Source organism: Saccopteryx leptura, chromosome 9 (assembly GCF_036850995.1).
Source record: "Saccopteryx leptura isolate mSacLep1 chromosome 9, mSacLep1_pri_phased_curated, whole genome shotgun sequence".
In the NCBI taxonomy this organism is placed as follows: Eukaryota; Metazoa; Chordata; class Mammalia; order Chiroptera; family Emballonuridae; genus Saccopteryx; species Saccopteryx leptura.
Genome location: NC_089511.1, coordinates 62,380,238 through 62,404,845, shown reverse-complemented (window position 1 = coordinate 62,404,845; position 24,608 = coordinate 62,380,238). Strand labels below are relative to the sequence as shown.

At 38.2% G+C, this 24,608-nt stretch overlaps 1 protein-coding gene across 1 annotated transcript in view; it reads right to left on the bottom strand.

Annotated features, from left to right (window-relative positions):
• Positions 1-24,608, bottom strand: part of ARID5B (AT-rich interaction domain 5B) — a 196,249-nt gene that overhangs the window by 158,579 nt on the left and 13,062 nt on the right. The window contains exon 3 of the mRNA XM_066349862.1: positions 5,502-5,727. Within this exon, the coding sequence (XP_066205959.1) occupies positions 5,502-5,727 (226 nt within the window). The remainder of the gene's footprint in view (positions 1-5,501; positions 5,728-24,608) is intronic.

Here is a 24,608-nt window from a genome sequence, read left to right as displayed (position 1 = left end):
CCTAATAAGAAATCTAACAAGTTCATTAGCTGTCTTAGATAAAAATCCCTTATTACGACAAACTCTCAGCAACTTAGCCTGCTACTTTTTAAAAAAAAAAATTTTCATTGATTTGAAAAAAGAGAGAGAGAAAGAGTAAGATGGAGGAGAGAGAGAGAAGCATCAACTTGTTCACTTAGTTGTGCACTCATTGGTTGCTTCTCGTTTGTGCCTTGACCGGGGAATCAAACCTGCAACCTCAGCACATTGAGAAGACATTCTACTCAGTGAGTTACCCAGCCAGAGCCTAGCCCACTTCTTATTTGTGACATTTATACTATTGTATTCAACAGAGAGTGAAAATCCTTCCCATTGTCACATCCCAAGAAGCAGGTTGACGTATCAAACTCAAAAGTGATCTGAAATAACCATTTGAATACAAGGCCTCCAGAATTTCCAAGCAAAGACTATAGTCATTTTTTAACTACCGGTACCTAAGAAGTTACTTATAACACTGGCCACTTAGGGCCCATAACACTGGCCACTTAGGTCCCAACTTATTTTGACAGAATTTTCAAGATGAGAAAGTTATTAACATAAAATATAAGTATACATCAAAATATAAAGAAATACATAACACATACTTATTTCCTGGCTGGGTAACCTAGTTGGTTAGTGTGTCATCCCAATACATGAAGGTTGTGGGTTAGATCCCCAGTCAGGGCACATGTAAGAATCAGCCAATGACAGCATAAATAAGTAGAACAACAAATCAGTGTTTCTTTCTGTCACTGTCCCTCCCTTTCCCTCTTTCTAAAATGAATAAATATATAAAATTAAAAAACATTTGTATACAGTTTATATTTATTATATTACTTAATATATTATGTATTATAAAAATATATGTAAATAAAAGTAAGGATCTGAAAGATTTTAATAACAGTCTTCTATCGAGGCAAATAATAACGTGAATAAAGCCTGCCCTAAATCAGTAGGGAAATTCAAAAGGGACAGATAAGCTAACACCGTACTATGTAATAACAATATGATGATAATTCCATCTTAGACTTCAGTATTAAATGCTCCAAAATATATTAATTTTTTTCTCAGTTGATCTCAAAAATTTAATAAGATAAAGCCAGGTACACACTATTCCCCATTTTACACACAAGGAAAATGAATGTATAAACATACAGGGACTTTTCCCGTGAGTGACAGATCTACAGGTACAGCCCAGGTTCTTCTGACATCCCATCCACTGCCTTTTCAACATCACCATGCTGTCCACTCCCCAAAGCACAGGAAAAGACGGAAGGGACAGGGGAAGCCACTCTCTCTCAATTTGAGGTGACTTTAGAAACAGCAATTGAATGGAGGGAACCCCCATCATTAAATTCAGCCATATCCACACCCACATCTTTTGGTTTCTTTTCTTAATTTCAGCTCAGACTCATCTATCTTTTCTTTCTTTTGCTAAAGACACATTTGGAGATGAAGCCATTCATAACTGCCCATCGATAGACAGTTTGTGGCAGCATAATTGACAATGAGTCTGCTGCAAAAAAATGAAAATGCTGTTTTAATAACCTTGGCCTAAAATACATTCTGTTGAATGCCTCAAAGGGTTTCAATAAAAAGTCAACCTGTAGAGACATATTTTCTTGGCTTAAACAACAATCCAAAGCATATAAATGTAGTCTAACTATAATGACATATTTATAGGCCAATAAAGCTTACACTGCAGCTTTCATACTTCACTTAAAGAAACTCTGTAAGAAGCAGTGTTATATAAAATAATTTGATTCTTTTTTCAAACTAGTGCCCAAGAAATAAAATAAAAAAAAAAACAAGTTTGCTACATTTAACTGATAGTGTTTATATTCATTCAATGCTAAAAATTTTATAAAATGAAATAATTCTTCATTTGGTTACTTTCAACTGCCATACCAAATATGGGTATCAAGTCCACTTTATTACAAAAGCTAAGTACTGTAATTCTAAAGACAAAAATAAATAACGAGAGGCTTGTGTAGTGAATGATTTAATCAACCCAATTCTTCTGGAAAAACAGGTTCCTGTGTTCGTTATGCTTATGAATAATACATTCCTTAACCCTTCTATTTTAACAGTTCTTTTTTTTTTTTTTTATAAACTTCAGCATGAAACTACTTTCTGAAAGAAGTTAAAACATCTCACTGAGTAAAGTCATGATTTGAACTGGTTTCACATTGAACTTTCTTTCTTTGAAAAAGATAAAGAGGAGGAAGGGGACAGATGTATTCTAACACATCTCAGAAGTATTGTTTAAAATTATTAGTTTTTCCACTATCTAGATCTGTAGTTTTAGTCACCAGTCATTTAGAATCTTAAATGAAAACTCCAGAGAGTTTTAAAAGGCAAATATGACATCTGCGAATATTGTCCTTGAAGGGGAAGGGATGAAAAAAAAATGAAAGAGTTGTGATTTGAATCAGAGCAGTTATTGGAAGCTACCATTTGGGGCAGAGCTTCTCTTTGTGGAGTATTAATTTGTTGGCAGACACACATTTATGAGAACATTCTTTTTTCTTTTTTTTTACTATTCAGAGAGAGACAGGAAGTGACACAAACTGAGATTAAAGGGAATTTATTCTACCTAAACATTGAGCAAGAAGTTTTTTAATTAGCTTTTATATGGTAATATCACTTCTTTAAGAGTCAACCTAATTATTTAGTTTTTATTGATGTTTTAACATGGTGAAATACCTCAGCTGAAAAAAAAATAACATATTGCAGTTCTACCTTATCCACAGAAAGGTGAGATCTTTCCATTCTTTGCTTACTTCCACCAGAAAAAAAAAAAAAAGTGGGGGGGGTCTTAAGTAATCTCAGAGTTCATCTTCTTTCTTTGGTAAGAACAATGAGGAGTTGGAAGGGTTCTACAGAAGGAAAAACCTAATAAGTGTGTGAACTTCCATTAACAATGTGGTATTGGAAGTGGTTTTAGTGTGGCCAAGAGAAAGGGAGATAAGAAAACCACTGTGAAGAAAGAAAAGTACAGACAACAAATATTTTGATGTTGCAGACAGAGAAAGGAAGAGGCTGAAGAGAAAGTTGCTGGGACAGGAATGCGTACAGCAAATGGCACCCCTCTGTCTCCCCAATATAAATCCTAACAATGTAGACTTGTAAACCTTAGATCAAGTAGATAATGGAAACTCATTACATTAAGGAAAGTTTTTGTTTCTCTTTCCACATTATTACAACACAGTGTGCATTCCAATTACAAAAGCTATTTGTCTCAAATTCCCCACAGTTCATACCAACTGAGTAGAATTTCAAGGCCCCAAATTCTATCCTTAAAGGGGTATTTTACATTAAAAAAAGGAAAAGTACATGGTGTTTCTTGCTCAGCAAAGGAGAGCTTCCCAATCAAATCTCCTGTTGATTATTTTCTCTTCCTCAGCGCTAATAGTAGAGTTGTTTCCCACCCACCCCCCCAAAAAAGAATTACCTAGAATGCCTTTTATTAACAAGCATTCCTTAGCCTTATCTAAGTCCTATTGAAAGAAGAATCTAGGTAAGCAGACTCAGCAATCAGTATTATTTTAAAAATCCCCCTAGTGTGTCTAATGAACAACTAGATATAAAAACCACTAAGTACTTTGTTCACTATAAACCAATTTCTTCTGGAATCAATTATTCAAAATATAGATTATGGATACTTTTTTTAGAATTCAAAAAGATCTAAGATCTAAACCTCTAAATCTTTTGATGCAATTAAGAGATTAGGTTTCTTTTCATGTTCATTAATAAACTATCAATTTTAAACAGAAAATAACCTTGCTATAAATACCCTTGCTTATATGTGTGACATCAAGCTTAACCATCTACACATCCTTTCATCCCCCGTGGGTTTCCTGTTTAGTTTTTTATTAGTAACAATATATTCCATAACTAAAAAAAAAAAAAAAAAAAAAAAGGTTCAAACAAAAGAAAGGTTTTAATGTTAAGGAAAACAAGACACAAGACAATGGCAAGACAACTTAGATCATACATTAGGAAAGTAACAAAACAGATGTATTATTCAGCACTGTCACACAGCAGACTAGTCTGTGTGTTCACAGAATTGAGGGGTATAACAGCATATATAGAAAGATTTGTTTTAAAAAAATTCTTTCAGCTTTCAAAGGAAAACCACTAGATTAATAATTTTCTCTAATTGTGCACCTGACCATCAGGCTACTGCCATGTCCCAAATGTCACTGTCTGACATCTGTCAAAAGATGCCAGGAAACTGTTGGTTATCAAACTCAAATCACAAAAAAATACTAATGCTATTCCCAACACACAGTATAGTTCATCACAAACCAGAATCATATGAAAGACAGCTACTGGTTTTATTCAGTCTCTTTATGCCAATTAAGATAAATAGTCTATGTTTGTTGTAATAGTTAGATTCTAGATAAAAAAAAAACAGGAAGTTGTCACATAAAGGCATGCAGTAGGACTATGAAAATCAGCATTTGTTAGAATGAAAGAAAAGATGCTTTAATATGTTAAAAGTAAAGTTCCTCTTTACTTAAAGAGGAAATAACTAGTCTAAATCAGAGGTCAATTTTGGTCTTGGGCAATGAAGTAAGTCAGTGAACACCACAGGGAGACACAAACAAAAGGGAAAAAAAAATAAGGAAAGGACGCAAAAAGTCACTAGAGAAGAAAAGTGTTATGCAAAAGCAATGGAATTAATTATGAAGCCCCTCATCCACCAATCACTGTGCTTGACCCTTTATATCTCATATTTCACAGAGTGACCTCTAAAGTTCCAGTATTTTTCAGACGGAGAAACTGAGGCTTGGAGGTTAAATTATTTGCCCAAGGCCACACAGCTAAATAAGCAGCGCAGTCGGGATTCAAACACTAATTAGAATAACTACTCCAAATCCCAATTTCTCCTTTAAACTTACAGAAGGAAGGAAAAAAAATATGAAGCTCATGCTAACTTCCTAAGAAGTTCAGGAAAACCTATGTCAATCAGTGGCTCCCTGCCTTGAAGCTGCTTTCCTGCTCCACATTGAATAGCCCATCTCTCTTCCTCACTTTGCTTTCCATCCAATGTAAAGTATGAAATTCTAACATAGAGTCATAGACATCACTCTATCTACCCAGAACCAATATCCAAACTCTTCATAAAGTCGTCAGTTATATGTGCCCTATGTATGTCTTCTGCCTTGACACCAACTGGAAGCTGCCTAAGGCCATGTTAGATCACCCAGTTTCTGGCACGGGATCCACACATAGGAGCTCCTGTGATCTAACAGGTAAAATTTATCCCTTACACACCCAGGCATCTGTCCATCTATATGCCCAGGCCACTTTGAAGCCAAAGCAAGTATATATTTATCAGTATATATACCATATATATTTATCAGTATATATACCATATATATATATATCAGGGTTTCCAGAGAAATCAACAGCCAAAAAAGTAGGTTACTGTATATACCCACACATCAGATTTTAGAAGTACGAATTCTATTTACCAAGGTCAGCCTTTTCCTTGAGAACGTCTTTGAAGTTGAGTCCACTGTTGAGGGTTGACTGCCTGTACTTCAGCAGAGCTTCCTTTTGTCCGTTCCTTCCCAGAGCCTCTGTTCTCACTGGCCTGACTTGCAGCCCACATCTCCACTTGGAGAAATCGGAATGTACCCACTTGACCAGGTCTTCAAGCTTCACGATCACTTTTTCAGAAACAGCAATGACTTCATCCTACAATAGGTGGTTGGAGAAGGACAAAAGACATTATTTGTGGTTCTGAGGTAAACGATACATTTTTAACAAGGCCATTTGAAATTCCGTTTGAATGGTTTAATGTCATGCAGCAGACAATGTGCTTTTCAGTGACAGAGGATCTTCAATAAGTCAAATTCATTTCAATAGTGTTTCACTGCTAGTTGTCTAGTTGAAGAATAATTAATAAGATATATTTGTTATATGATTAGAAAATACAAAACTTGGGCAGTAATTCTAACAGCTATTTTTAATGTTAGTTGTCAAAGCCCACTCTGCCTATCAGACCACTTGGGTGAGAGCTAATTTTTAAGTGCAATTAATTGCAAAAGCAAAAAGTGAGAACTAGATGACTAATGGTTAGCCTGTCTCTATATAAATGGTCTAAGTAAATCTGGGATTCTTGGAACTCTGACTCACCCTCAAATTCCTATGTTTATGGTACATTTTCCCTTGGCTTAAGCACAAATATTGAATTTAACTTTTGTCCTAAAAATTAAATAAAACTGTGATGTAATCCCAAAAGAAATACTTCATAAATGTTATGTGCTTCCCACTGAAAGAAACTTACACATTCTCATGTTTCTTAAAAACTTTGTAAGTTGAGAAATGAACTGATTTTTTTTTTTGTTTTAATACATATGGGTATGAGGCGAGAGGGTGAGTGAGGAGAAAGCCTTTGAATCTAAGAAAAGTAGTTGAAACTTAAGTTTCTCCTATGGATCATAAATTTGAATTTTAAGCATCTCTAATTGCTTCCAGGAAACAACCAAGTTTTCTGACTCAGAATCAATCCAGCAAGATATTTAATAGATGTCCTTACGTGGAGCAAAGGAGGGCCTCTCTTACTCGATGAATTTTTGGGAAAGACTGAAGATCATCTCACTGGGTTTTAGGTTAAATTATTTGAAACATTTGACATTTCAACTTGAACTGACTTTTTTCATTTCTTTTAGTTCACATTTCTAAAGAAAGCTTAGCTGTGAAAACCCCTAGGCTTACAAAATCTGAGAAATATTTTTGACAAACAGCAACAGGAAGATGTCTCTAAGCCATTAAACAAAAGGAATTCACAAGTGATTTTGGCTAATTTTGCTATTAAACATGACTGTTTCCTCCTTCTTCCACACTTGCTTACACACACACACACACACTATTTCACACACAACTCCAAAGCAAACAAAAAAGGGTTTATTAGGATAAGTTTCACACAATAAAAAAAAAAAATCCTGAGTTTGGTTTTTTAAATGTTTTAAGACAGGATATAAAATTACACTTTTCCTCCTCCAGTTCCATGCTGATTCTGAGAAGAGTTTGTTAGGCAGTAGCAAAATAACAAATACTCTCTCAAAAATGAAAAGTAAAACTTTTGTAATGGAATATTTTCTCTTATCATGATTAAATATGAATTTCCACTAAATGGGAGACAGAGTGGAAACTGTTTTTATCCTCTGCCCAAGAAAAAAAATATGTCGATACTTAATATAAACAATGGGGCATATTACAAAGTACCATTTCAATGGATGATTTCACTCAGATTCAGGACACTATTCTCTTGAAATAAAAGATCTGTAGTTGTCACACATTTTATAGCTATTACATGGTGATTATTAAATGTCAGAATAAAAATTCAGCCTGGGTTTTGTTTCAAAGCATATGGGAACAGCTTCTGTACAGGGTACACCAGATATCAAGTTTAGAATACACTGGAAAATAGTTATCATGGTATATAAGTCTCAACATTAGCAAAGATGAAATCTGACAACAGTTTTACCAAATATGGTTCCCTAGAAAAGACAAGTTTGGAGATGAGTTTTATTTTCAAATAGCTCTCACTCTGATCAAATGATTATCATTTCAATTACCAGTTGCTTCAGATCGTTTCCAAGAAATGGCATGACTAGCTCTGGCTGGCTTACAACACCTGCCAAAAAAATAGTTTATTAACCAAGAGAAAATACAATTCTAATGATGTCATTGATGAATAAACCCATCTTTCAAGCTTCAGACTATAGATTAGATTCTGTCCTCCCTTCTTTTCTCTCTGAAACAGACCTGAATACATACGCAATATATAAAAACAAACACCGGACTTCACATAAACTTGCATAAGCCATAAACCCAAATTTGGATTAATTGTGAAACCACCAGTATGTTTTACTGTGGATTCACAGAGAAACTGGCCCTGCAACATTGTCAAATGCCAGGATTTAGAAGGAAATCTGATAAGCGAAGGAGGGGGAAACAACAGACCAACTCAAAAAACAAAAAGGCCAATATATATATAGAAAATGTCTCAGGAAACATTACTTTGTACACACAATGGCATAAATCACATGCTCGTATTTACTATTCTGAGCAAGTGCTGACTAAAGTTCCTAATACTCACCATTCTTGGGAAAGTCTCTATGTCTAAGAAAAGAATTTGAATAAGCTCATCTCATGATTACATTAGCTCTCTGCAAACTAAGAATTAGCACTGGATAAATATTGCTGATTTACTCTAATACAACACAAAAAGAACACACAGAAATATACTTTGTTATTTTATTAATGTACCTTGGCTTTTCAATTAACCTGGCTCCTCATCAATATTTATGTAGGCTGTGTTGAGATACTTTCTAAGTCCATAGGCCCTTTCATTATTGTCTTTAATTGCCTATTTCTATAATGTGGATTTTGTTTTTACCACTATAAAAACAACTTATTCAATCATGGAATCTTCTAAGTCAGAGTAGATCATTTAGTCAAGAGGTAATAAATCAGCGAGCCCATGCATATGGGCTGGCCTCTCCAACTGTTCTAAACACTGATAAATTGTACACAAAGGATCCAGACTTCCAGCTTCTCTTATAAAGTAAAATAAGATTAAGATAAAATAAAAGTATATCTGTCAAAAATAAAACAAAACAAAGAAACCACCACTGCCAACAAAAAACAGTTAAAAATGAGTAGTAGTTGCCTTCATTTACATAAGATGCAAAATTTCTGTTTTACCAGTTTCCACCACTCCTATTGCCTTAGATTCAGTCCACACTTCCCTTACCTGCCTGGTCCCTTGGGCAGGCACTCAGTGTTTGAATGTGCATACCCTGATTTAGTCCACCTCCCTCAGTCTATTGATGAGGATAATAAGGTTCAGGAGATGGTCTAGTGGCAACTTCTAATAGAACTTAGACAAGAACCCAGCTTTCCTATCTGCCAACACAGCATTCCACCTGGACTCTGGAGCCAGACTGCCTGTGTTCAATTCCCAGCCCTGCCATTTACTCACTATGGAACACTGGACAACTTATTTAACCTACCTATGCTTCATTTTTCTTTTTACAAATGTTTAAAAAAAGATAATAATACTGGCCCTGGCCGGTTGGCTCAGCGGTAGAGCGTCAGCCTAGCGTGCGGAGGACCCGGGTTCGATTCCCGGCCAGGGCACACAGGAGAAGCGCCCATTTGCTTCTCCACCCCTCCACCGCGCTTTCCTCTCTGTCTCTCTCTTTCCCTCCCGCAGCCAAGGCTCCATTGGAGCAAAGATGGCCCCGGTGCTGGGGATGGCTCTGTGGCCTCTGCCCCAGGCGCTAGAGTGGCTCTGGTCGCAACATGGCGACGCCCAGGATGGGCAGAGCATCGCCCCCTGGTGGGCAGAGCTTCGCCCCTGGTGGGCGTGCCGGGTGGATCCCGGTCGGGCGCATGCGGGAGGCTGTCTGACTGTCTCTCCCTGTTTCCAGCTTCAGAAAAAATGAAGAAAAAAAAAAAAAAAAAAAAAAAAAAAGATAATAATACTATCTACCTCTCACAGTAACTGAGGATTAAATGGGTTAACATAAATGAAGCTTGTCAGTGTTAGCAATCATTATCATGGGTGTTACTCCTCTGTACTGGCGTTTTCCAAAGCATGCCTTGCAGAGGTGAGTTTAGATCAGGGGTCCCCAAACTTTTTACACAGGGGGCCAGTTCACTGTCCCTCAGACCGTTGGAGGGCCAGACTACAAAAATAACTATGAACAAATCCCTATGCACACTGCACATATCTTATTTTAATGTAAAAAAACAAAAAGGGAATGAATACAATATTTAAAATAAAGAACAAGTAAATTTAAATCAACACACTGGCCAGTATTTCAATGGGAACTATGCTCCTCTCACTGACCACCAATGAAAGAGGTGCCCCTTCAGGAAGTGCGGCGTGGGCAAGATAAATGGCCTCAGGGGGCTGCGTGAGGCCCATGGGGCCATAGTTTGGGGACCCTTGGTTTAGATGGTTCATGGGTTTTTTTTTTTTGTTGTTTTTTTTTTTTTATTTTTTTTTATTTTTAAATAAATTTTTATTAATGGTAATGGGATGACATTAATAAATCAGGGTACATATATTCAAAGAAAACATGTCTAGGTTATTTTGTCATTAAATTATGTTGCATACCCCTCGCCCAAAGTCAGATTGTCCTTCGCCACCCTCTATCTAGTTCTCTGTGCCCCTCCCCCTCCCCCTAACTCTCCCCCTGTTCTCCCTCCCCCCACCCCTGGTAACCACCACACTCTTGTTCATGGGGTTTTTTTAAAGCTATAAGTTACTCATTGCTTATTTATTTTTGTGGCTACTTTCTATTTTTGCGAAAGTGGGGCTCATTTTTCATTTACAGGAAATATAGAGTTCCTTCTTCAGATAAATGTTTTTTTTTTTTTAAATGAACCAGTTTGAACAAAACCATTAAGTAAACATGGGGACATGTAGGTATGGCAAAAAAAAAAAAAGCTAAGATGCTATGAAAATGACTGAAATTTGGGACAGGGTATTATGTCAGTGGTTCTCAAAGTGTGGTCCAGAAACCCTGGGAAATCCCTGAGACTATTTCAGGTGGTCCATGGAGTCAAAACAATGATCATAATAATACTTTGATATTATTTGTTTTTTTCACTCTCAGTCTCTCTCAAGTGTACAGTGGGGTTTTCCAGAGACTCTATGACATATGGTATGGTCACAGAGAGAGAATGCAGAAGCAGATATGAGAATCTAGCTGTCTTTATTGAGCTAGAGAGTAAAGAGATTTACAAAAATGTCAAACAATGCCATTGTTTTAAATAATTTTGTTTTTGAAAATATGCTTAAATTTCATAAAAATGTTACATTTGCATGATGGGTTTATACTGCTATTTTAATTTTATGTTAAAAATTAACTTAAAGTAAAATATCCCCTTTTTCTGGTGCATAATTCTATCAGTTTTAACACATGGCAAGCACTGATCTGTTCTTGCTATAGTTTTCTCTTTTCCAAATGTCATACAAATTGAGTCCTACAGAATAAAATCCTTTGAGACTGCTTCTTTTACTCAGCATAATGCCTTTGAGATCAATCCATGTTGCTCTATGTACCAATGGCTCGTTCCTTTTTATTGCTGAGTAGTATACCACAGTGTGGGTGTGGCACAAAGTTCGTTATCCGTTCATCCCTTGAGGGACACTCAAGTGTCTCCAATTTTGGTGATTACGAATTAAAGTTGCTATGAACATTCATGTCCAGGTTTTTGTATGAACATACATTTTCAATTCTCCACAGTAGGTACCTAGGAGAGGAGTTCTTGAGTCAAATGGTAAGTGTATATATTTAATTGTGTAAAAATTGTGTAACTTTTCCAGAGTGACTGTACTATTTTGCATTCCCACCAGCGATTTAGGAGAGTTCCAGTTGTTTTTCATCTTCACTAACACTTGGTATATCACTATTAATTAATTTATTATTGCTATTTTAATATGTTTTTAGTGGTTTCTCAGCATGCCTTAAATCTTCATTTCCCTAATGACTAATGAAGTCGAACATCTTTTCAGGTGCTAATTTACCTTCTGTATATCCTTTTTGGTTAAGTGTGTGTTTAAGTCTTTTGTCCATTTTCAAAATTACGTTGTTTGTTTTCTTACCTTTGAGTTTTGAGGGTTCTTGCACTTTCTGGATACAAATATTTTCTCAGATATGTGATTTGAAAATATATTTTTCCATTCTGTAACTTGTCTTTTCAGTCTTTACCAGTGTTGTTCACAAAGAAGTTTTAAACATTCGTCTATTTTTTCATCCTTCTTTTATGGGTTGTGGTTTTGCTATTAGATCTGTGAACTCTTCTTTGCCTAATCCCAGGTTATGAAGATTTTTCTCCTGTTTTCTTCCAGAAGTTTCATAGCTTCCTTTAGAAGTATAATCCATGTTAACTTAATTTTGTATAATATGTGAGGGTTAGCTTGTCATTCTTTTTGCATATGGATGTTATTTTTTATTTTTAAAGTGAATTAATAATTTATTTCTGTTTTAATTTCCTTTTTTTTAATTAAATGAGAGGTAGGAGGCAGGGAGGCAGAGTAACAGACTCCCACATGTGCCCCGACCAGGATTCACCTGGCAAATCCTGTTCAGGTTGATGCTCTGCCCATCTGGGGCCACTGCTCTGTTGCTCAGCAACCGAGCTATTTCAGCTCCTGAAGCGAGGCCATGGAACCATTTTCAGTGCCCAGGGACAAATTGCTCGAACTATTCTAGCCATAGCTGTAGGAGGAAAGGAGAGAGAGAGAAAAGAGAGAGAGAGAGGGGTGAAGAAGTGGATGGTCACTTTTCCTGTGTGCCTTGACCGGGAATCGAACTGGGGACTTCCACATGCCGGGCTAATGCTCTACTGCTAAGCTAATGAGCCAGAGCTTCAGTTTTAATTTCTAACAATTAAGTATCAATAGAGACAACCCACATAAACCAAAGTTTTTTGAGATCTTCAATAATTTGAGTGTGAAGGATCTTGAGTCCAAAACCTTTGAGAATCACGGTATTGTATCATTAAACCAAGGCCTTTATTATTCTTCATTTTCCTCGACTTCTTAGTAGCATTTGGTAATAAATGGCCCTACCTTTGAATTCAAACTCTCCCTCTTATTAAGAACTGTGCAGTGTCAGAGATTTTACTCTACTTTCAAACTTACAAGGTAATCTGCCAAGATTTTATGGATGCTGGCAAAGAACAAGACTCTTGGTCACAGACAAAAGAATGGCTTACTGCAATAGCTGTGGTCAAAGTATCAGCCTTTATGTTGGTCCTTTAATACCCAGTTCCCAAAAGGAGATGAACAAGAGGGCTAGATAATGCCTGCACATGCAATATGGTACATTATAGGAGAATAACCCTGAATGTGGGGTACCCAAATCTTGAACACTTATCCATAAGCATGCCTTCCCATAGATCTGGAGGAAGCCACTAACTCTGAAAGGCTGTCTGTTCACTAAACATCCTTCAAAAGACAGTCCAGAATAAAGGCAGCCAGTGACCGGGCTCACAAGATGTGAAGGTATTTAAGAGGCACTCAGAGAACACCTATCCAACACCTTCCACCGTTGTATTCTTTGCTTTATTCAAGTTGTCTTCTTTCTTATTCTATCTCCCTACTGGAAAAATGTAGGAAACATATACTTAGGTGTAGTCTGGGTCCAGGTCTTCTTTCTCGGCAAAAACTCATCGAAGAGATCATTCTCCATGGGAATTTTAATGTTCACCTGTCAGCCCATGACTACATTCTACAGTTCATTTCCAAAAATGCCTCCGGACTCCACTGCCCTGCTGCCAATTTAGATGTCTCAGAGTTGACTCAAGCTCAGTGGAATTGCACAGCCCATCTGGCTAATGTGTAAGAAAATGTCTTAGTTGACACAAGGGGAATTTAACTGAACATTCCCCAACTGTGCTAACTTTTCCACAATATCTAGTCTTCCTTTCTTATTTATAATAAACTGCTAAATTGCAGGTACAGGATAAAGGCACCATTTCCCTGCTTCCTTTATAGCCAGGGGCAGCCACGTGACCAAGTTCAAACCAAGGAGATGTGAGTGTTAGTGATGTCTGCAATCTCCAGGCCATGGCCTCAAATGGTATAGGTTTGCCTTTGAACCATACAAATAAGAGCACAGCTCCCAGGAGAAAAGGACAGAAGAAGCCTGGTCCCTACACAAGTTCATGGAGCAGAGCCACCATACTAGCTCTGAAACACCTACCTCTAGGCCGAGACATGAGAGATTTTGAACTCCTAACTTATTTAAGCAGCTTTAATTATGGATCTCTGTTACGCACAGTTGAGCCTATATCCTTACTAAGAAATACAGTAAGTCCTCACCTAATGTCATCAACAGTCTTAGAACTGTGATAAAATAATGTACAGTAAAACAAAACCAATTTTACCATAGGCTAATTGATATAAACAACAGTTAAGTTTCTACAGCATGTCATCAATTATATAATGAAATGATGCTGAACTAAGCAATGTTATTCAAGGACCCACCTTATAGCATTCTTCAAGAGAGAGAACATGAATGGAACCCTCCCTGTAACACCATGTGATACCCAGTAACAGATCATTGCTGAAGAGAGCTATATTCTGTTATGTTAACATAATCCAAAGGACAACAAACACATAAGTGAGTATTGGAGGGGTTAACAGGGAGGGGTGGAATGAGAACACAGCACATTCACCTCAATTTTTCCTGAACATACCAGATTTTTATTTTTTAATTTTTTATTTGTTCATTTTAGAGGAGAGAGAGAGAGAGAGCAGGGGGGAGGCGAAGAGCAGAAAGCATCAACTCCTATATGTGCCTTGATCAGGCAAGCCAGGGTTTCGAACCAGCGACCTCAGCATCCCAGGTCGACACTTTATCCACTGCACCACCACTGGTCAGGCTGTACTGACTTTTTAAAATGTTCTTTGTAGTAGTTGAAATGTGATAAATGTTGAGAACAAAAAACACATCAACAGGTGATGTTAGCTACATAAATTATAAAACCAAAATAATAGTCAGCTGGTTCTATCAGAGTTGGATATTTTCAAGATAGAAACTATAGAAAAAAAAAAACACAACAATCCATAAAGTGTCAACTTTTAGAAAGACCATCAGCCTGTGCCCTAACCATTCTGGCTAGGCATTTGTGCCTAATGGTGTGCACTGAGGACTCAGGCAAGGGGAAGAAAGTGCAACCACTGGGCCTGGCTGGTTTGGCCACCCCCTTGTTTTCCAGCCTCCCTAAGGCACCTACTTATACAACCATTCACCGTCCCTCTTACACATCACTGTGTTCCACAGCATAGCTACAGGTAAGTAAAAAGGGTTCCCTCTCTAGGCATGTGCTTGCCAATCAGAAGTCCTAGAAAGTCGGGCACAGCAGAATGGAAATGTGGGTCAAAAAGATGAAGCTTAATTGGTCTGTGGTGAAATGAGAATAATGAAGACAATGCAGTGAGCATTTCATGAACCTAAATTTGCTAGATTTCAAGGACTATCCTTGTATCTCATGATCCCAATAGGAATTAGATGGAAAACCTAAGTAATGATAATCCAAGGAGGGTTTACAAAGGGATTAAAGACAAAGGTGTTGGTGGGATGTAAAAAGAAAAAAAAATACAACAGAACAAAAACACACAAAAAAACCCCCACAATACATAGATAGTTCAGGAACCTGAGTTAACAACAGTTCAACTATCACCACTCTTAGGCAAAGGGTCAAGGGGGAGAGGGGGTGGTTACCAGGATCAGAGCAGATCCTTCTACTAGTGGCAGTGACTTTTCCTTGGAGGGACACTATCAACCTGGAGGCACCTCCAGGAAAGAATAAGGAATAAATACCTGCCTTCATTCTCCCCCTTCTTTCCCTCTTCTGGCATGGCATCCCTATGGCTGAATCCCACTGGAAGTCACAGGGCCCAAGAGCTTTGTGAATGGAGCCCACACAGGTCAGTCTTCCAGGGCAGAGCAAAGACAGCCACACTGATCTGGAGGGCGCCCTGCACACTCTTTCCAGTTAAGACTTGATCCCCCCTCCTTTTGTCTGGTGTTATCCTTTATTTTCCCTCTGAAATGAGGATGGCGATAGATGTTAGTAGTTGTTTTAGTGTCTGTAGTAGGAAAAATAATATCAACACTAAGTTGGTCCCCGAACTGGGAATTACTGCTCTTATTGCCTGTAATATAATGTTAAATCTTTGTTAGCCATCAGTATTTGAGGCTGAATTGCATAGCTCTGCCTTCCACAGTAAAATCCTGAATTGTATAGACTTTTTAGAGGCAAGTACCTTTGTTTAACTTCTACTGGTCTTATATTCCCCAAATAGTCATGAACCAGGCTGGGCTTAAAGCATGCAACAAGTACTTATTTCAACTGTGTACCATCTCTGGGTGGCCGATTTTGGGAAAAAAGAAGGAATATTGAGAAAGCACTGACTTTTAAGTCTGATGGACTTAGGCTCAACTGCAGCTCTACCATGTTTAATGTCCATGTTTACCTTGGGATGTAACATCATTTTGCCAAAGTCTTCTCTACAAAAGGGGGAAATAGTATAAAAGAACCCATCTCATGGGATACTTAGGGCATTGAAGTTTTTATAATACACTGGTCAACACAGAGTAGGCACCCCAGAAATGATGGTTATTATTATTATTATATAAGATCTCTTGAACTGAAAATAAAGGAAGAAGGGTGAGTGGTATTCAGATGTCACTGGTAAGGAACTGTGTGTGTTTTATACCTCTTCTTAATTTTCTAGCTGGGAACAATAATATCCCTGTAGCTCTTATAGAGTACCTCCCAGGTACTTATAGTTGTGCCAGATAGAAATTAAGAATGTTTGGGCTTCTAAGTCATTATCCTCAGCTCTCAAGGATATAGGAGTGAAAACTCTGGGATGCTTTAATTTACCCAGACACTAATCTATAAATTCAACAGACACAATTTTATCCAATCCCTACAAGGATTGTCTAAGTGTTAGTCCCATTTTCCAGAGGAGAAAACTGAAGTGGAAGCAGAAACCAGCTTTGGTTGTACGGTCGTCTTTCCGGTAAATTGGTTTCTTAAAGTCCTTTCAGTAGTAACACTAGACCCCACTCCCACTCAGGGACACAGAACATTCCCTTACTTCTCTCAAATTTCCTGGGGTGCGTGAGATGTAAAGTCATTTGGCAATAAAAAGGGTTTTAATTTTTAGCTGATATTGTGTTTTTGTCCCCAAAGTAAGACGACAGAAGTCACTCTTCATGAGCTAGGTAAAAAGGTGAAGAGTTTTCTGTTGTCTGAGGGATGAAGATATCCTCTCAAGGGTGCACTAAAGTTTGATCTGACTCCCTCAACATGAAGAAATGGATTTGCCATGGAGGCTCATTAGTGTATTGGGTTCCAATTTCCCAAACCAGCCTCTTCTCTTCCAACCTTGTCCTTACCTCCACCAGCCATTTGAGTGAAGTTTGTGACTCAGTGAATTTTGGAAATTCATCCTGGCACAATTAGAGGGTGTAAGCAAAGAAAAGACCGTGTGGGTATAATTTGTCAATTGTAATGCGATCATCCTTCATGGTATTGCCAAAGGCATTTGCGTATCAAACAACTAATTCAAAAATCCTAAATATCTTATGTTCCTAAATACATTTTTAATACGTGTTAATCTAAAACCTGTTAGGCTGCAGCCTGCTCCCCTGACCAAAAGGCCATCTCTAAAGAGCCACAGAAAGAGCTTCTCATTAATTCCCAGTTCCATTCCTTTCCTTTTAGATTTACTATGTATGTACATTTTATCCTCTTTAAAATTAAAACAATGTACACAGAGAGCAAGAAAATACATCGCAGAATTCTAGATATTCCCTCTCTACACAGGCAAGCACTTGATATGTATAAAGAGGCCTTAAGTCAACAGTTGGGCCTACCCAATCTTCCTTTGGCCAAATCAATAGGGTGTTATCCATAGTCTATTTTCTAACTACTTTCAGATTGCCATGATAAAAACCCATATACTTAGCTCTGGCTCTTAAAACATAAGCAAGAAAAGATTAATGAGACCAATTTCTAGTATTCAAGCTCAGATGAGTTATTATAACAACATTCTATAGAAGCAGAAACAATAACACCAAAACCCAAACTCAACCACCACCCAAGCCAGATGTTCTAATACGCTGATTGACTCCCACCCATTAGTTACATCACTTGATCTTCTGTACCTAGTTTATCAAGCACATGGCTCTGCCCTGCAGTTCAGCAGGGCCCAACTCCACAAAGACCTTAAAAAGAAGAAAACTTTTGCCCTTTTGGTATATGAAAATCATGGTGGAAGCTGTCTGAATTTTTCAAGGTTATTGGTGATCTGGCACAGGTCTTGATCTGCTATCATTAATGAGAAGATCTATCTTCACAGAGAATCACTGAAAGCCTCATGCCTATTTAGAATACTTTAAAGTAGAAACCAAGTAAATCTTCCTGTTTTGTGTAGCCTCTATTTAAACATAAACATATGATTTAGACATGCTCCCTCTTGTTAAACATTCTTTTGCCCCGTTCACTTAGCACAGTTCGCATTATTATTCTCACATGTACAATGGCAGAGGAATAATTTGAGACACACAGCTTTATTTAATAATGTAATTAGCTTATATTGGATTACTTAAAGGAGCTTTGTATTTTTAAGTTCTAGTTTTCTTACACTGGCGACATGCTCTGTCATGGTAAATGATTCAGGCTTCAATCAAAAGCCCTAAACTCAATTTAGAAAAATATTGAATATTTATGAATAAGCCAGGACTAATGCAAGAGTCAATTTGCAACCACAGGTGGTGACCTTTCTACTCCTATTCAAAGACTGTGGTGTGGAGACCAAGACACAGGATAGATCCAAGATTTCAACTTCTTGCCACTTCAGGGAGGTTGTATAAGCCAGAGAATAAAGCCTAAGTTTCCCTCAAGGTAAGCTTTCTGAAGGCAGGGCTGAAACTTGCATGGCCTTCCACGCCTTCCACACATTCCAAGGTGGAGCTTAAAAAATGAATAGCTGAATGGCTAAGTAAAAGCTACCAGAAATTTTGAAATAACAGTTGCAGGAGGAAATCTAGAAGGAGCACCCCCCACCCTCACTCCCCACCTTTAAGAAAACATTCACAAGCTGAGCTTCATTCAATGCTGTTGTCAAGAGGGATTTTGTTCTAGCTTTTCACTAACTCAAATCTATCTACTCCAATTAACCTGTACTCACTCTGCTCTGTTCCAGGCTCAGCCATGGAGAGATAAAGATAAGTAAGATGCTGGTGTTGCCCTTCAGAAACACACAGGGCCCAGGGTCGACTGTTCTTTGCCTAGGACATACAAGTTACTCCCTTATGTTTGTCAGAAAATCTATTCACTCCTTCTTTCTCAATATTCTGAGTATCTAGTCTGAGCTAAGCCAGGCATGAGGAACAACTGAGGAAGAAGCCCCTGACTCATGGGCACCAGTCTAATGTGGGCAGATAGACAGTAAGCAATAACTTTGAGCTAAATGTGATTTATGTAATGAGAATTAAGTGTTATAAGTGATTTCATTCATTCAAATATATTTATTGAACACTAACTATATATCAGGCATTGGGGTTATAGTCAGGTATAAACCAGAAGAATTCCTACTTTCCTGTAGCCTACAGTAATGGAGTGTGTGTGTGTGTGTGTGTGTGTGTGTGTGTGTGTGTTAGGGAAAAGGGGCAGAAGAGCCAGATAACAAAATCTGAAGCAAAAGAATTAGAAGATGCAATAATGGGAGATAAGGGGTATATATGGGGACTGTTTTAAATTGAGTGATCAGGTAAGGTGTCTCTGTTGAGAGCCTAAGGAAGAGCAGGAGCTAGCAAGGTTAAGAGGAGAGAGAAGAGGTGGAGGGAAAACATAGGACATTATATACAGAGGGAATGGAGAATACAAAGGGACTGAGAAGAAAGTGGTGCATTGTCAAATTCAAGGTTAAAAATAAAGAAAAACAGCACACAACCTGCCTCATGCATATGTCTTATAGCTGATGCATGCTTCTAAATCTGAATCTAAACTCCTGTTCTCCAATGATGCACTAGGCTTTGCATGAAAGTTACCCCATAAATCAATTTCCATTATTAAAAATTAACCAGAATCTACTTAATGCCACTTTTTTCTAAAACTTTTAATGTCGATATAAAAAAGTATTGAACACTTTGTTAAACACCAAGTTGCATCCTCCCTGTAAGAGAAATAGGTGAGTTTCCCCATGCAACAGCCAATTTCCACGGAATTTAAAAGATGGAAGACCAGCTGCTCCTTGACATATGCACAAGGCTGAAGGGTGGCTCAAGACTCTCCTCTCCTGTGGATACACTCATTAGAAACACAGACGGGGGCACTAATCCCTTTCATCTGGATGTTTAGGTCTTCTTTACTCGGATATATGCAAACCTGATTTAATGCCTCTCCTCAACCTCTGTATATGAAACATACCTATTCTCTTGTGTATTAAGGAGCCTGTTTAATTATACCTGCTCCAGGATCCTCCTTTCCTATTCTCTGAAAACTCATCATCACACCAGACTCGATGCCCATTCCACAAAACTCTCCAAATTCACTGATCAAGACATTAAGCTTAAAAACCATTCAATACGGTTTGTTGACATGCTCTAAGAGTAACAAATCTTTAAAAGATTAAAGCAATCTGCTGGCTACTATCTACTATGTGCGTCATCTATAATTATATGCCCAGAAGAATAGGAAGGTGTTTGGAAGGGACCACCCAAGGAGAATGCATAATAACAATAAAAGGAGGAAAAAAAAAAAGAGCAAGGCAGGATAAGAATATCTTTCAACCTTCATCAGACTAACTTTATAGTAAAGTGATTGGTTCCATTGATGATGGTATTAACTGCTAAGATGGTCCCAGTGACCCCCACTTCCTTGTATTCATGCCCTTGTGTAATCCTTTCTCCTTGAGTGTGGGATGGATATAATGTCTTACTTCTTACAACCAGAACTAGGCAAAATTGATGGGATGTCACTTATGAGATTAGGTTTTAAAAGGAGTGTGGCTTCTGTTTCTCTCTTCCATTCTGAGGGAAGTCAGCCGCCATGCTGGAAGATGGCCCATGGAGAAGCCCATGTAATATTGCAGGGGACTGAGGGAGGCCTAGACTAACTGCTAGCAAGGAATGAGGCCCTCAGTCCAACAGCCTGTGAGGACCTTTGGCCTGCCAACAGGCAAATGAATGAACCTGGAAGTAAATTCTCTCCTACAGAGCTTTGAGAGACTCCAAGCCAGAGCACCCAGCTAAGCCTTACCCAGACTCTTGACCCACACAAACTGTGAATAATCAATGTTGTTTTAAGACACAAAATTTGGGCCTGGCCAGTGGTGGTACAGTAGATAGAGCATCAACCTGGGACACTGAGGTCCCAGGTTTGAGACCCGAGGTCACCAGCCTGAGCACAGGCTCATCTGGCTTGAGTGCAGGCTCAGCAGCTTCAGCATGGGGTCACTGGCTTGAGCCCAAAGTTGCTGGTTTGAGCAAGGGGTCACTGGCTTGGCTGGAGTCCCCCAATCAAGGCATGTATGAAAAGCAATCAATTAACAACTAAAGTGACACAGCTGAGTGGATGCTTCTCATCTCTCCCTTCCTGTTTCTCTCTCTCTCTCTCTCAAAAAAAAAAAAAAAAGACAAAATTTGGGGTAATTTATTATATAACAATAGATAACACAGCAGTCTTCAACATAGGATATGTCTACACATTTTTGTATGACAATAATACAGTCTGTGAAATAATGTGCTAAACACCAGTTTCAACTATGCCTGGAAATTTATTTCTGCTGAGAGGTTGACAGGCCAATGGAAAAATGCTGTATGCAACTGCCTAAGTCCAGAAACAACTGCCTATGCAAGAGAGCTTTTCTTTTGGGGGGCATCCATAGAAATTTCTAAGAATACTACTTAATAAAATGAGTATACCTTTCAGGATGAAAGAGGCAAAGTAAAATAGAACTTTACCAATACAGCTAGCTTTATATTTTATCTCCTCTAAGCAACTAGAGTGACAGGGGTTAATCTTATTCATCTCTTTATCACTCCCACAGTACCTTAAATATACTAATAAATACATATTGAATCTAACTGAATCAAAGTTTGTAGTCAAAAGTCCTATGTTTGAAAATAGAAATGTTATAATCTTCAAGAGCAATATTATATTATACCCTTATCTACCAGAGAAGGATCCCAAGCCTCATCTCCCTTTTCCTCTTCCCACCTTTTCAAGATTCATCTTTTAAAGACCCTTGACATAGCTGACCGCTTAGAGCTCTTTTACCTATAAACTCAATCTGCAGGTCCTACAGACACCGTCTTCCAATCCTCATGGTCAAGATCTAGATGACACTTCTCTTTGCTTCAAGAAACAAGGTGGGGGAAAAAAAAGCAGAAAACAGCCTTTTAAATTAAGACCCCCTCCTCCCTAAAAATGGAGGCAATTAAAATATCTCAATATTCTGACAGGCTGAGAATGTTTACACTCCGTTGCTTCAGGGGTCGTTTAAGGAATTCTGGGGGTCAGAAGTGATTTGAACACCTGCTTAGCTGTCTATTGAATTGCTGATCTGGTAACATCAAAAATATGGAGTGAGAAACAGGACCTGATCTGTAAGGGGGAAAAAAAAATAGAGTCTGTTGATAATTTTAAAAGACATGATTTACATGATTCATGCAATTTGCATTAAGAAAAATATCTTTAGCCTTTTTACTAGAATCTTCTTTTTGCCTGCCCAGATAGTTGAGGTGCATATTTATACTCATTGCATTGTTGCTGAACACACATTCAGCACCCAGGAGTGAAAAACATAATTAGACTATTGTGGAGAATATTCATAAGAAACAGAATGGAACAGGTTATTTCACTTAAGGTCCACAGCATTCAATTATTTTCTATATGTATAACCCATGTACACTAGAATTTAGAATAATTTGGTGAAGAGACTGTGCATTACAGCAGTGTTTTTATCTGAATTCTAGTAATCTGATCCACACTGTGGGATTAACCCAAAGCAAAAGGATTTAATGGCCCAGCAGGCAGTCTATTTTGAGATCCTTTTTCTAAAATGCCCCAACCATTTTGGCTGGGACCCTTCCCTTCACATCCTTTTGCTGATGCTTTTTGCTTTGTAAAAGAACCCAGTGCTGCACATCTTAAAGGAGCTGGTCTGGAATACACTCCCTGCCATCACCATCGACAAAAAGGGAGGAGAGGACAATGACAAGGGGGTGAAACAAATTCTCTAAGTAGAGAAGTTTTGAAGTAAAGGAAATAGGAGAGGCTTCTAAAAAAATGAAGGGAATATAAGGGCTTTTAAAATAAATTCAATGTTTGCACACTCCGCAGCTCAATACCAGGTCTCCTACATGTTGCATCATGAAAGGGGAGGAACCCGGGAGGCACCAGGTTGAACTTTCAAACATCTGAAATGCAGGTTTCGTGTCCTGCCTCCATCCTTCCTCCACCTCATGTTATTTTGTTGTGGCTGATGGACAAGATGCCCCCTAATGGTCTTTGAAGACCTACGTGGAATGGAACACAACAAGTGTGAGGGTGTCCCCTTCACAGTGACTGGAAACTTCAAACATGGATCAATAAGTCTCAACAGAAACAAAAGAAAAGTCTCTTGGAACAGATGGAGAACAAGGAAGCTACACTTTACTTAAACCGATGATTCAGTTAGTTATTGTTTTTCAAATAATAGTTAGTCCTATGACTCAACCAATAAATTACTTATTAAGCACTAGAAACAGTCTAGGACCATGACAGACTTCAATGGGCCAATAAAGTTAGAATTAGGGTCAATAATGAGCATCAGCTAAAGGTCTGGGGGAAACAAGGCCATGGTTTGGTGCTCTACACACTAAGAAATCTCATTTGATATTCACAGTCCAACAAGCTTAACCCACTTCATAGATAAGGAAACTTAGATGCCAGAGATTAAGTTGGCCAAGATGACATACAGCTACTATTGGCAGAGTAAATATTCACACTTGTTTCTACCAAGCTTCAAGACTAAGAGTTTATATTCTAAATAAAAAGGAAAACACACATGTGAAATTATTAATCAGCAGTACCTTCCAATTCAAGTCCAATCTTCTAAACCTGACCTGCTAGACTCCCTGAGGTCTGGCCTCAGGCTTATTTTCCATGAGAACTCTGTTTCCTTGCTGAGTGCAGACCACATTCACTACTGTGTCCTTCCTTCCTATCTGCCTATGACTTCTTCTACCTAAGATTTCCTCTTTTCTCATCCTCATTCCTTAAAAATCTCCACCCAAGAAAGACTGAGTTATTTTCAAGCAATTACTCACAAGTGCCTCTTCTCCAGAACACCTTCAGCATGGCTAGGCCACCTTCCCACTAACACACTCCTTTCCTTCCACATCTCAATCTCTGTACCCCCTCTTCCCTGAGGCCTGCCTGTGGGCCCTGGGACAGAGCTCAGCTTTTCTCCTGTGTCCATTCTTTCTGTCCCTTCAACTCTGGAGTGCCGACTAGACAGAGTGGTAAAGGCTTCGTTCCTCTAACTCTGGAATCCCGACTAGACAGAGTGGTGAGGGCTTTGTCCTCCAACCCTGGGACCCACATGTATTAATCTTTCTAATCTTTACAACAGCTCTATCTTCTACAATGATCAGAGTGGTGAATCAACATGCCCAAAGTCACATGGCCAGGCTAGGAGGTGGGAGGACCAAGATTCCAACCCAAACAGAGGGGTGAGGGCTTCGTCTGCTACGCTGCTTTCTTTCTTTGCTACCTTTTCAGTACCAACAGGCTCCTGTTGCTTTGTTCACAGAAAATAGAAATAATATGAATGTTTTTAAAATTATAATAATCTAAAGCTTTGCTTAGAAACTCTAAGGTGGCCTGTGGGCCACATCCAGACTGAAGACATATTTGTTTGACCCACTAAGTGCTTCTTTAAAATTGGATTAAACTGCCAATTCTATTTACACAAAAATACAGATTTCTGGCATGTCTCTGGAAAAAATGTGAAGATTTGGCAAGACAGGACAGTGTTCCTA